This window comes from Ictidomys tridecemlineatus, chromosome 4 (genome assembly GCF_052094955.1).
Source record: "Ictidomys tridecemlineatus isolate mIctTri1 chromosome 4, mIctTri1.hap1, whole genome shotgun sequence".
In the NCBI taxonomy this organism is placed as follows: domain Eukaryota; kingdom Metazoa; phylum Chordata; class Mammalia; order Rodentia; family Sciuridae; genus Ictidomys; species Ictidomys tridecemlineatus.
In genome coordinates, this window is record NC_135480.1 from 13699435 (window position 1) to 13712536 (window position 13102).

At 40.1% G+C, this 13102-nt stretch overlaps 1 protein-coding gene across 1 annotated transcript; it reads left to right on the forward strand.

Annotated features, from left to right (window-relative positions):
- The first annotated feature begins 471 nt into the window (after positions 1 to 471).
- On the forward strand, positions 472 to 1395 carry LOC101963252 (olfactory receptor 5B3-like). Its single transcript, XM_078045007.1, has one exon. It carries the CDS (start codon positions 472 to 474, stop codon positions 1393 to 1395), a length of 924 nt encoding a protein of 307 aa, XP_077901133.1.
- The last annotated feature ends 11707 nt before the right edge of the window (positions 1396 to 13102 follow it).

Below are 13102 nucleotides of genomic sequence, written 5' to 3' on the forward strand. Positions count from 1 at the left end.
GAATGTAACAAAAAAAAATCAAACTCACCACGGAGAGGAGAGTGTGAATGCACATTTACATTTTCCATAGCAGTTCTTAGTGGGTGAGTGATATGGAAACTCACCTTTCACTGAGCCCAGAAGAAGTGAACCAACAGATAGCTTCAGCCACATACATCCTTTTTATTGTTATTAAATATTTTACATCTCAGATAATAAATATGTAAAAATTTAAAATTGGGCTCTGAGTCATTATGATTCCTGATTCCACAGTATGTAACTCTAGACTTTCATACAGCACTAAATTTGATTTTCAAAAGCCTATGCTTTTTCTGGAAAATCTCAAAGTACAGGTTGTTACTATAATGAAAGAATACAATAAAAGAATATGCCTTGAAATTATACTTTTCCTTTTCAATTGAAATTCTTTATCATTCTGTGCTTTTTTCCCCTCATAGCTGTAGAACATCTAGAGATTTCCAGACAATGTAAATGGAGAACAAGACAGAAATGACCCACTTCATCCTGCTGGGACTGACCAAGGACCCAGGTCTGCAGCTTCCCCTCTTTGTGACCTTCCTCCTTATCTACACCATCACTCTGGTTGGTAACCTGGGGATGATCCTGTTGATTCTCCTGGACTCCCGTCTCCACACTCCCATGTACTTTTTCCTAGGTAACCTGTCTCTGGTGGACTTGTGCTACTCTCCAGCTGTCACTCCCAAGTTCATGGCTGGGCTCTTTCCTGGAGATGATGTCATCTCCTACCATGCTTGTGCTGCTCAGATGTTCTTTTTTGGAGCCTTTGGTACTGTGGAAAATTACCTCTTGGCCTCAATGGCTTATGATCGCTATGCAGCAGTGTGCAAGCCCCTGCGCTACACCACCACCATGACCACAAGTGTGTGTGCATATCTGGTCATAGGCTGCTATGTCTGTGGTTTCCTGAATGCCTCCATCTACATTGGGAACACGTTCAGTCTCTCCTTCTGTATGTCTCACGTGGTCCATCACTTTTTCTGTGATGTTCCAGCAGTCATGGTTCTCTCTTGCTCTGATAGACATGTTAGCGAACTGGTTCTCATTTATGTCGCCAGCTTTAATATCTTTTTTGCTCTCTTCATTATCTTTATATCCTACATATTCATTTTTATCACCATCCTAAAGATGCGCTCAGGTGCAGGACATAGGAAGGCTCTCTCCACCTGTGCCTACCATTTTACTGCAGTCTCCATCTTCTATGGGACTCTAATCTTCATGTACTTACAGCCCAGCTCCAGTCACTCCATGGACACAGACAAACTTGCATCTGTGTTCTACACCATGGTCATCCCCATGCTGAACCCTGTGGTCTACAGCCTCAGGAACTTGGAGGTCAAGAGTGCATTCTCAAAAATTCTTCTGGAAGGAAAATAATCCATAAGATTCTGACCTTCACTCTTTGAGATGAGCAGGGCCTGCATTCCCTCTTCTCTGATCTCCTGAATGTACTGTGTCATTTATTAAAACCTGCACTGAGTGCACTTTCCTGAAGTGACACATTTTCCACTGCAAAATCTACTGCCTGGTGAAAGGGAAATGTATGGAAACACAACAGCTGAGTGGTATTGTGAGTGGTATCATGGCATTTGCTTATTGAAGAAATTGATAATTTAATGTTTCCTCTGATTTTTCAAACTGTGTCACTATGAATATATGTAAAATAAGCAGAGAGGAAGCCCATGAACAGAACGTGGCCCATTGCCAGAATAAACATAATGTGGCTACTGTGGTAGTTACTTTTGTGTAAATTTGACCATACTAGGAATATCCAGAGAGCTGGGGAAGCATTTCTCTGTGTGTTTCTCTGAGGTTGTTTGCCAAAGAGAGAACTTTGAGTCAGTCGACTTGTCAGTAGGGTGGCTATCATCCAATTCATCAAGAGCTCACCTGAATAGAAAAATAAAGGTAAGAGAAGGATAAATTCTTTCTCTCCCTTTTTCCCTCTCCCTCTCTATCTTTGGACAGAGGCATTGTCTCTCTCACCCTGAACCTCAGAGATACTGGGTCTCAGGTTCTTGTTCTCCACTAGACACACTAGACACACCTTGCCCTCTTCATCATTCCTGGTTCTCTGTCTTGTAGACAGAAAATCATGGGTCTGCTCAGTTTCCATAATCACAAGAGCTCATACCCATAAAAAATCTTCTCTTAGACATTTCTATATACTATTGGTTTTGTTTCACTAGAGGGCCCTGAATTATAAGAGCAGGGTTTAGCAATCCCCATTTAGTATTTAATTTGGTTATGAAAATATAAATTAAAATCTAATTAATTTTTCTTTCTTTATATTTTGAAAAGCTCTCATTTGAGGAAAAACATGATGTACTATGAAATGAAAGTTATGCTTTCTTGAACTTTTTAAAAATAGATATATAATTCTGGCATCTTTGGGTGAATTAATATTTCTGTTTGAGACATTTTGTACAATCATCATATTCATGTTCTAATAATCATAGGCATAAAATAACGAAATTACCAAAACTACTGAGGGAAATCATAGCAATTTAAATGTATTATGTATTATTATTCAGACTACTTAAAATTTACCATGATAAACCACTGATGTAATTTTTTTAAATTTTTTTATTTTATTTATTTTTGGGGGGTACCTGGGATTGAACTCAGGGACACTCAACCCCAAGCCAAATCTCCAGCCCAGTTTTGTATTTTATTAGACATAGGATCTCACTGAGTTGCTTAGCACCTCACTTTTGCTAAGGCTGGCTTTGAACTTGCAATCTTCCTGCCTCAGACTCCTGAGCCACTGGGATTATAGGTGTGTGCCACTGAGCTTTGCCTTTCTCTTTTTATTTCCAGAAATGCTTTGAAATTGTCAATACTGACCATTCATTCTTTACTTATTGAGCTATACTCTCTATTGTCACTTCCCCAGTCTTTTATGTCACTCTATGCTCAGTAATTTTTTTCTCTGTATTTTTTTTTTACAACTCCAATGATATAAGGACCTTTGTATGTTCTTTTTCCTGTGAGAAATAGTCTTATTCCATTCAGATATTCTGTGAAATATTAACCTATCATGTGTCCTGTCAATCTATATAAAACACTCATTTTCCATTTACTATAGGAAATGTCCCCTTATCCTATATCATTCTTCACAAACCTAATGAACCCTTGTCACCTTATATTCACTTACCCAATCCTCATTTATCTTCCCAGTCTAAAAGGTAAACACCCATGATCAGTGACTTTGTGTTTCTGTTCGAACATGATAATCAGTAACTGAACAGAAGTCAATTTCCTAGTAGAATCAACAGAATTTTTTTAAATGGATGAACACATGAATAAAGCTTGGATTTCAACTGCACCAATAGGTTGGCCTTTGAATCATGGATGGTGAGAGCAAGTCTTTCAGAAGATAAGCCTTCTAGATAAATATCCAGTACCTTGTTAGAGAAATAGCTAATTTTCTGCTTTTCTGAGATAACTTTTTTTCCTATAATTTCTCCCCGTTCTCACACTCCTCTCTTTTACGCAAAGTGATTTTCTGGGATTCCTAAGAGAGCTGATTACACACTCTCATAATTTTAGTAAGAAGTAATGTCTCGTGAAGTGGCAAGTAAAATGTCAAATAAGTACTATTTAGGAAATCATAAACACAAGATGCATTAAAGGCCTCACTTCTGGTTATTTTTTAAAAATTCATGCACACAAATTATACTACTGACTAGAAAGACTCTTAATGTCTATGTTCAGTACACATAGCAAAGGAATGTGCCTCTATGTGTCATTTGTTATCACTATCACAGTGGGAGGCTTCAACATCACTGGGATTGAGCGGGTTAAGATGGTGGTCCTGGGACTCGTGAAATGTTGTAGGATAGATCTACTATGCACTTCTATTTATGATGCTGTTTTCCCAGTGGAAGTACGTCTAATTACTGTTTCAATGGTCATTTAATGTTACAATTATTTTGGATTAATGGAAAACTTCCAATGATAGAGCATAGCATGATTGACATATGACACTCTGGTGGTCTCGAAAATGGGCCAAAAGGTTCAAAGTCTAATTTTTGAAACCTTAGAATATTACCTCTCAAGGCCCCGAAGGACTATAATGATCTGATTAAGGACTTTAAGAATGAGAAAATATTGGGATTATCAAGGGATGCCCTAAAATCAATGCCATGTATCCTTAGGAAAGTGAGTTAGAAGATTTGTTTGTTTTTTTGTTTGGGGTACTAGGGATTGAACCCAGTGGTGCTTAACCACTGAACTACATCCTCAGCACCCCCCTGCTTTTTTTTACATATTTTATTTCGAGACAGGGTCTCACTGAGTTGCTTAGTGTCTAACTGAGTTGCTGAGTCTGGCAACTCGAAATCCTCCTGCCTCAGCTTCCCAAGGCATGCGCCACTGCGTCCTGAGAGTTATAAGCTTTAACCACAGACAAGAAAGGAGTTGGCAATCTGACCATGGAAGCAACATTAAAATGATACGGCCACGAGCCATGGAATTTCAGTCACCCCCGGAGCATGGGAGATGTAAGAAATTGAATGACTCCTAAAACCTGTGGAGTGAATGTGCCTCTGTCAAACAGTCCCTCTGTGTCACACCACACCTCTCTGTCACACCACTGATTTCTACTCATTGGGATTAATTTTAGACCTTTGGTTTTCAGAGCCATGAAAAAATCAATATGTGCTTTGTAAGCCTCCAAGTCTGCAGCAATTTGTTACAGCAGCCATTGGACACTAATACAAATTGTCATCTGGCTTATTTATTCTTTGTCATAATCATACATTACTACTGTATGTTAGTTTGCTGGAAATAATAAGTGAAACCATGCTTCCATGTTTTGGAGGGCAACCTGTCCTACCCAGTGTTCACTGGCTTAAAAGTTAGCATCATCTAAAAATATCTACCAAGTTGATACACAAAAAGTAATTGTTACAAGTCTGTCCTTTGTTATCTTGGAACTTACAAAGGGCTTTTTAACAGACTTAATCTCCAAATAAAGACAATAATAAAGACATTCTGTTAGAGTCTGTAAACAAGTCAGGATGGTGCCTGGCAAATGTTAGAGTCTGTAAACAGGTCTGGATGGCGCCTGGCATTTTGCCAGAGGGAGTGGTTTGTGAAGTAACGCCAAGGAGCCATTAAGTGTGGAGATTCCTTATTGTTTGACTGCTGTATCTAGTTTATGTTAATTAGATAAGCTGTGTGGAATGTATAAATACCACCCCTGTCCTACAATAAATGGCTCCCACTCCTGCTGTATCAATGTACACAAGTTGCTCGTCACACCCCCCCCTCCTCCTGGTTATTTTGCTGCAGCTGGACTGTGGCAGGTGGTGGCCTGTTATGGGGAGCCCCGGGACACTCGGGGGTAAGTGATGAAAAAAGCTGTCCATCCCTAGATAGGACGGGAGCAAATCTGCTTGTCCCTAGATAGAGCGAGAGGAAACATGGCCATTTTGAGAAAATGGAAAAGATTGGTACAGTATGTTTGTGTCTTGTTTTGTCTCAGTGTATTGTGTTGTCTTTGTGATAAAAATATGGAAGGGGTGAGAAGTAAATTACTAAGGGAAAGAGACACGCCAGTGGAACCAAGAATAGTTAGGGCATGGGTTGATGGAAGCCCAGGAACTCTAGTCAGAAAGAAGAAAGTTCAGAAGAGGAAGGATTATCAGGAAAAAAAGTTGCAGCAAAAGGCTATTACTGAGTACTTTTCATTACCGGAGGGTGCATGAATCCATGCAGTGGCCACCGCGTGCACGAGCCAGTGATGGCGCAGCAAGGACTTTCCAAGTGGGGACAGCCAGCTCTTTCCCACCCCCCCACCTCCCCTCCCCCACCGCCCAGGGAGCGGAATGCCACTGTTAGAGCCCAAATGTAGACCTGACCTGGAGGCACAGTCTCCCAGGCTCTTGCTCCCTTTTCCCCTTGGCAATTTAATTCTGGGACAGTACCCAGGGCCATCTGGGGCTGCCTAGAAGCTACAGCAGCAGAAGACGCTACAGGCGTCCCTGAAGTTTGATCATTTCCAAGGCCTGTAACTACAATGGTTCTCCCACCCCTGGAAGCTAGTGAGTAATGAGCACTATTAAGGCCTATTTCAAATGTAAAAAAAACCTTGAGATAATGTACTAAATTGTTCAGAAGGTTGTTTTCTTAGTGGAATTCTACAGGATTTTCTTTAGCATGATTGCTGGAGTTGTTACCTTCATCCCAGTGCCGGTGAGGGCGAGGGTGGAAGAATTTCCAGTGTTGCTGAGAACCTGACGAGACTTCGGATCAAGCTAGCTGCCTGCAGAACTTTCCTGGACTGTGATTTAAGCTAGCTGCCTGCAGAACTTACCTGGACTGTGATTTACCTGGACTGTGACTTAATCTATTGAGACACTGCTTTACCTGGACTGAGACAACAAACTGTAATCTACAATAAATTGTAACTCGGTATCTTTGCAAACAGTGTCATTGCTGGTATAATTTTTCCAAGGGCTTCTTGCATGGAGCCATCAATTGGCTTGATATTGTGGCATTTTGTATCCTCCCCTTCTGCTTGTAGCAGATTGTTTGTGGTGTTTGTGTAAAAACCACTATGGTCGTTTTTTAAAAATTAAACAAAAGGGGGAAATGTTAGAGTCTGTAAACAAGTCTGGATGGCGCCTGGCATTTTGCCAGAGGGAGTGGTTTTTGAAGTACTGCCAGTGAGCCATTAAGTGTGGAGATTCCTTATTGGTTGACTGCTGTATCTATTTTATGTTAATTAAGATAAGCTGTGTGGAATGTATAAATACCTCCGTTGTCCTACAAGAAAGGGCTTCTACTTCTGCTGTATCAATCCACACAAGTTTTTCATCACCCCCCCCCCCAGTTATTTTGCTGCAGCCAGAATGCGGCAACATTCTTCTGCCTCATGTGATGTCACTGTCCTGGCTACAAATCACACTGATCTCTCCTCACTGGAGGATGCAATGAATCTGATAAAGTTCACACTTACTCTTGATATCCTTCACAAAAACTTTTTTTCAAAGTTAACAATAAAGTACTTAAATACCCTGTTCAAAAGTGAACTCATCCAATCACTCATGATAATTGAATAATGGATTGGAAGAACATACACAGGAATATTTTCAGACACACACACACACATTGAAAACCAAACGAATAGGAAACTCATGATAATTATAATCTTAATTTCTCTAAGTGGTCATTACCTATAAATTCATATTGGTAAGTTCTGTTGGGTGCAGAGCAGGCTGAACTGTGTTGTCTGCAGGGCAGGCTGAACAGATGTTGGCTGCAAGATAGCCCACGCACTCAAACCCCCCCTCTATCTGGTCCTTTATCACCTGTTTGTGTCAAGTCCTGCTCAAGGCTGAGCCCTCAACCCCCCTTGGGCCAACAAGGCAGCTTGCAGACTCAGAGGCCCCATTAGATTTGGGCTATAAAAACTCCCTCCTGCCAGGCCCCCCTCTCTCTTGCTCTCTCTCTCTTGCTCTCTCTCTCTCTCTCTCTTACTCTCTTTATCTTTCTTGTGTGCGCTCTCTGTCTCTCTCTTGCTCTTGCTCTCTCCCTGTTCATCTCTTCTCTTCTTTCTCTCTTTCTCTCTCTCTTTCCTTCCTTCTTTTTTTCTTTGTTGCACTGCTGCAATAAAGATCTTTTGGTTGCTCCGAGTGTTGTGGTCACTTTCCTTTCAAGTTCCTATCACCACTACACATTTTGCTGTTGCGTTTTTCCTTAACCAAGCAACTTGGATGGTCATGGTTATTTACCTGGTAGGTTAATCTGATTTCTTATTTCTTATTCCTCAACATCTTGGGAAAATTAATACATATTCATTATTGCAGTTGTTTTAATCTTCCATTGACCCGAATTTCCAAGAATGAAAATGGTAAGAGAAGCCCTAAAGAATCTCCTGTACTTAAGACATACACATAATTATCTCTATTATAAATATTTGTCCAGTGTCTGGTAGTCAGGATCAATCACTAGTGAGAACTGCGAACATTTAGGGGCCTATTCAAAGGTATGATAAACCCAAGGAGGACAAACAGCAAACTTATCTTCTAATTCAATACAATCATTTGATGTGTCTCTTGGTAGACCATCCCTTCAGCATTGATGCCACTCCCATCTTTACCCCTTGATTCCTGGAACCGTGAATCCTGTCAATTACATAAATAGGACCGTATGTTGGGAGCTGATTCAGAACATGTAGAGCCTCTTGCATGATTTTTCTTAGCCCAAATTGTGGCTCCAGCTGGAAGTTTAATGGAGACTTCAAAAGGACATTCAGCCATTGTTTTGTGACAGTGTTTCAAGATGGTGCAGAACATGATGGAACAGTGAATTCCATGAGTCTAGAATTGTTGCTCCACTTCATTTCTGTGAAGTGAGTTACCTAATGATAATCCTCACTGTGTGGAAGGCCACGGTGCTTTATATAGGTTTCTGTAATCCATGTACAGTAGGCATGATAGAAGCATTATGTGCAGGGAAGGCAACCTTTTTTCATAGTTTCTTTTCTAGTAAGAACAAAATGTCACAGTTCCACGATGGATTTGTTTCAATGTAATTAACTTGCCACTCATTCACAGGGTGGTCAACCTGAGAGATGGTACCACATCAGGGACTCCGTTTCCACAACTGGCAGATCCAGCACTGAACAGGGGCTACAGTCAGTCAATCCACTAGGAAGCATATATGCTGTGGCCTTTATATATGCTCCGTCCCTGCCAGCATGATCACTTTGTCCATGAGCCTATTGGCCAATAGCAGCAGCCACTGAGAAAAGACTGACTTGGACTCACAGAATGGATTTGCACTTGAAGTTCCTTCACCACTGTCCCTCAGTGACATCTCATAAAAGGCTTTAGTGCCGCAGCTTTCCACTGTGGGTTGTGCCTACATGTCATAGAGAACCATCTGTAAACCAGTCCAAATCTTCCATTCCCTTGTCCATTGTTTATAGAGTATTCACTGTGAGGCAAAAGGAGCACCTACAAGGAGACAGGGCATTGAAGAAGGGGTAGTGCTCATGGCTCTTTTGGCAACTGCTTCATGTAACTTAATTTTGCCTTCAGGGTCATTTGCTTTAGTTATATATATATATATATATATATATATATATATATATAATCACTTCCATTTGATAATGGAGCCTTCGATTTTCCTACCGCATTGTATGGCTTCACAAATCAGATGACACCCGGTTAGTAAGTGCCTAGGTTTCTGCATAACTTGGTGTATTCGATATCTTAAAAAGTCTATTATCAGACCAAATTCTGTTTGCCAAAAGGAAGTACTCAGCCTTAAAGAAGAATGAAACTATGCATTTGAAAATAAATGAATAGAGCTGGAGAATATCATGGTAAGTGAAAGAAGCCAATCCCTAAATCCAAAGGCTGAATATTTTCTCTGATATGCGAATGCTGATCCATAATGGGGGAGGACTGAGGAAGAATAAAGGAACTTTGGATTGGGCAGAGGGAAGTGAGGGGAGGGGATGAGATGTGGGGTGAGAAGGATGGTGGGATGAGATGGACATCATTACTCAATATACATGTATGATTACACTACTGGAGTGACTCTGCACCATGTATTGCCAGAGGAATGAGAAGTTGTGCTCTGTTTGTGTAAAATGTGTCAAAATGCATTCTACTGTCATGTATAACTATCTAGAACAAATTTTAAAAAATTGAAAAAAAAGTAAAGTACCTTGGCATGGTGGTGTGCAACCCCAGTGGCTCAGGAGGCTGAGGCAGGAGTATTGTGAGTTCAAAGCCAGCCTCAGCACGTTAGCAAGACTCTGTCTCAAAAAAAAAGGGGGAGACTGAGGATGTGGCATAGTGGTTAAGCTCACCCGAGTTTTAAAAGGAAAGTATATCCTAAAGGATCCCAGGGCTTTACTTCAAAATCCTAGGAACGTGTACTACAATTCAGGAAGAAGGGTGACATCATCTCCACAGCATCTGTACTTTCTGCTAAAAATTCTGTGACCACTGACTTCTGGATTTTTTAGCTCAAGTGGCAAAACAGCTCTCTGGGAATACAGGATCCCTAGGAGAGCCTTCTTTTGATCTGGGCCCCACTCCAAACTGGCAGCTTTTCACATCACTTGGTATACACGATAGAATCCCACACCCAAAGAATAAGTACATTCTAAAGCCCATAGAGGGCCGTCAGGTGGTGTGCCCCTTTTTGGTATGGAGAAAAGACAGAGGCCATACCTATCCTTGAGTTACAGGAGATATCTCAGTATATCCCCCAGCACTGGAGACCTAGAAAGTTCTTTGGAATAGAAGGCCTCTGAACTTCTTGCATTGAATTCCACACTCTGGCACTGACATGTTTTCCTAGTAATCCTAGTTTATTTGCTATTTATTGCTTACTAGGTCCAATCAAAATAATGTCATTGATGAAATGGACCAATGTGGTATTATGGAATGGAAATTTCATCAAGATCCCTGAGGTCTAAGTTACCACGTGTGCCTGAACACTTGATGTGGCTCTGATGTAGAACACAGCAGGTGTATAGCTGTCCAGAGCAAGTAAATCCTGGTTGTTTCTGGATGTCTCCATTGACAAGGAGGAAAGCAATTCACTCTGAAAGCACACCTGGAATGTCGCTGCAATTGGAATCCACACCTGATGAACACAAACAGCTATGATTCTCCAAGAGCCACATGTCTTCCACACATCCCCAAGAGCTAAGTTGGTGGGTCTCCATGGGATTCACACCCGGGCTTCTAACAGGATCTTGATGGTGACAGGCATCTCTGCAACTCCTCAAGTAAGGTGGTGCTGCTTTTGGTTTACTTTTACTTATGAAATATATCAAATAAGTACTATTTAGAAAATCATAAAAATACTTTAAATATGAGATTGGAGGTTTAATATTTGATTATATTTTTAAAGTTACTTCACATATATGAGTTATACAATGAAATGAAACTATCCAGGTAGAATAACAATATGATATCTGTCAGTGATAACATATATTCCATATGCTTTCATAATGTACAATCATTTCTATTTTGACCCACAGAGAGATCAATTTTACGAAAATCCTAAGAACAGAAATGTGCCACCATGTCTTGTTACCACCTTACTTTAAAAGGCTTCATCATCTCAAAATCTGGAATATCAGGCTTCAAAATGCTCAGGTGATCATGCTGTTATTTTTCAAACATTGTAATGTAACAGCAATATTCACATCTATTTAGAGATATTTCTCCTGTAGGAACCATTATCTTAAACACTATTTAATTTTAGAATAATTTTGCAGGTGCTGACTCTTTTCAAAGTTAGTGCAGAATGCTGCCATATGACACTATTGAAAGCCTAGCTACGGCTCACAAAAAGATCCAAGTCCTAATTATGATACCTTTCAATGTTACTGTATGTGGCTCCAAAGAACTTTGCAGATGAGATTAAATTAAGGATTAAAAAAAAAAAAGAAAGACAAGCACAGTGGTGCATGCCTGTAATCCCAGTAGCTTGGGAGGCTGAGACAGGAGGATCCTGAGTTCGAAGCCAGTCTCAGCAACAGCAAGGCTCTAAGCAACTCAGTGAGACCCTTATCTAAATAAAATACAAAATAGGGCTGGGGATGTGGCTCAGTGGTTGAGTACCCCTGAGTTCAATCCACAGTAACCAAAAAACAAACAAAAAATTTAAAAAATGAGAAATCATTAGGTTTCACGCATAGCCTAAATGCTATCCTCTATATTCTTACAAAAATACAATCAGAAAGATATAGGAAGTGAGGGAAAAAGGAGTTGGCTATGTGAACTCAGAAATAATAAGCTATAGTGTGCCAGTAACCACAGCAGGAGGTATAGGCAAGAAATGAAGTGTCTCCTGGGGCCTGTGAAGGGACAGGGCTCCAAAGACCCTTGGTTCCAGTCTACTGACATTGCTGTGGACTTCTAGTTTCCAGACCTGAGAAAGGATAAACACTTTCATTGTAAGCCTCAAAGATTGTAGCAGCCAAAGGACACTAACAGAAATCCTGGTTTCTTCTCTGCCCTATATTTCATTTCTCCCAGGTGTGTGTTTGAGAGAATTCACCAGAGAAGTCATATATTCCTGGGATTTTTTTGTTGGAAAGTTATCTACTAATAATTTAATTTCTTCATCTATTATAGGTATATTCAGATGTTTTTTTTCCATTCCCTGGAATTGGTTTTGTTACTGTGTGCATTTACAGGAGTTTGTTTGTTTTTCAATTTATGTTGTCTAGGATGTTGTTGTACAATTATTTTTTTACACTATTGTATTATAATCTTTCTCATAAGGACATTCAAACAACAGCAGAACCATTTGAATAGAAACAGTTTATTATTGTCAGAGGCAGAGGGTTGGAGCAGTTATCAAAGGGATGGTCAGATGGAATGCGTTAGGTGATTGCAGAAGGACCATATATTTAATGGGACCATGAATTTGACAAAATTCTTAGAACTCTACAGTAAAACCCAAGGGTATTACTGTATGTAAATTATGCATTAGTTAAAAAAGTAGAAATAGTACAAAAGCACACACATATATTAAAACTAATCAGCTTGCTCCCCACAGACAGATTAATTGCTTCTTCCCTAGGAAAGTCACATCAGGAGCTCCAGGTGGACTCTTGGGGACCATCTGCAAAGGTCTCAGGTCTATATAATTCTCTCCAAATCTCCATGTATTCACCTCTGAAATCCCAACATGACTCAATAGTACCTGTTTAGGCCAGAAGAAAATGCTTCATTGGGCATCATTTGCTCATCTGAATGACAATCATTGTTAGTGCAAACAGACCTCCTTCTCACTTGAGGACTTGCTGTGAACCTTTACTTGTGGACAGAGAAATATTCAAAGATAAAAATCATTTTGTTTTTGTTTTACACATACAATTCTGTGAATTATTGGGGAGATGTTACCTTATCATGTTTATTAATGCAAATAGGAAGACACAAATGAATCTTTCGTGTAGAGGGAAAGAATTATTTGTAGATTCAGAACTTGGTCTTCGGGTTTATGTTCTTTCCTCCCTTTTTCCTGCATTAGAGAACTTGGAACCTTTGACCACCGCCTGAGACAGAGCTTCACTAATAGTAAGTATGACATATTG

Bases quoted from the DNA above. Each gene is read 5' to 3' on its own strand.
- LOC101963252 (XM_078045007.1), top strand. From the start codon at position 472: ATGGAGAACAAGACAGAAATGACCCACTTCATCCTGCTGGGACTGACC.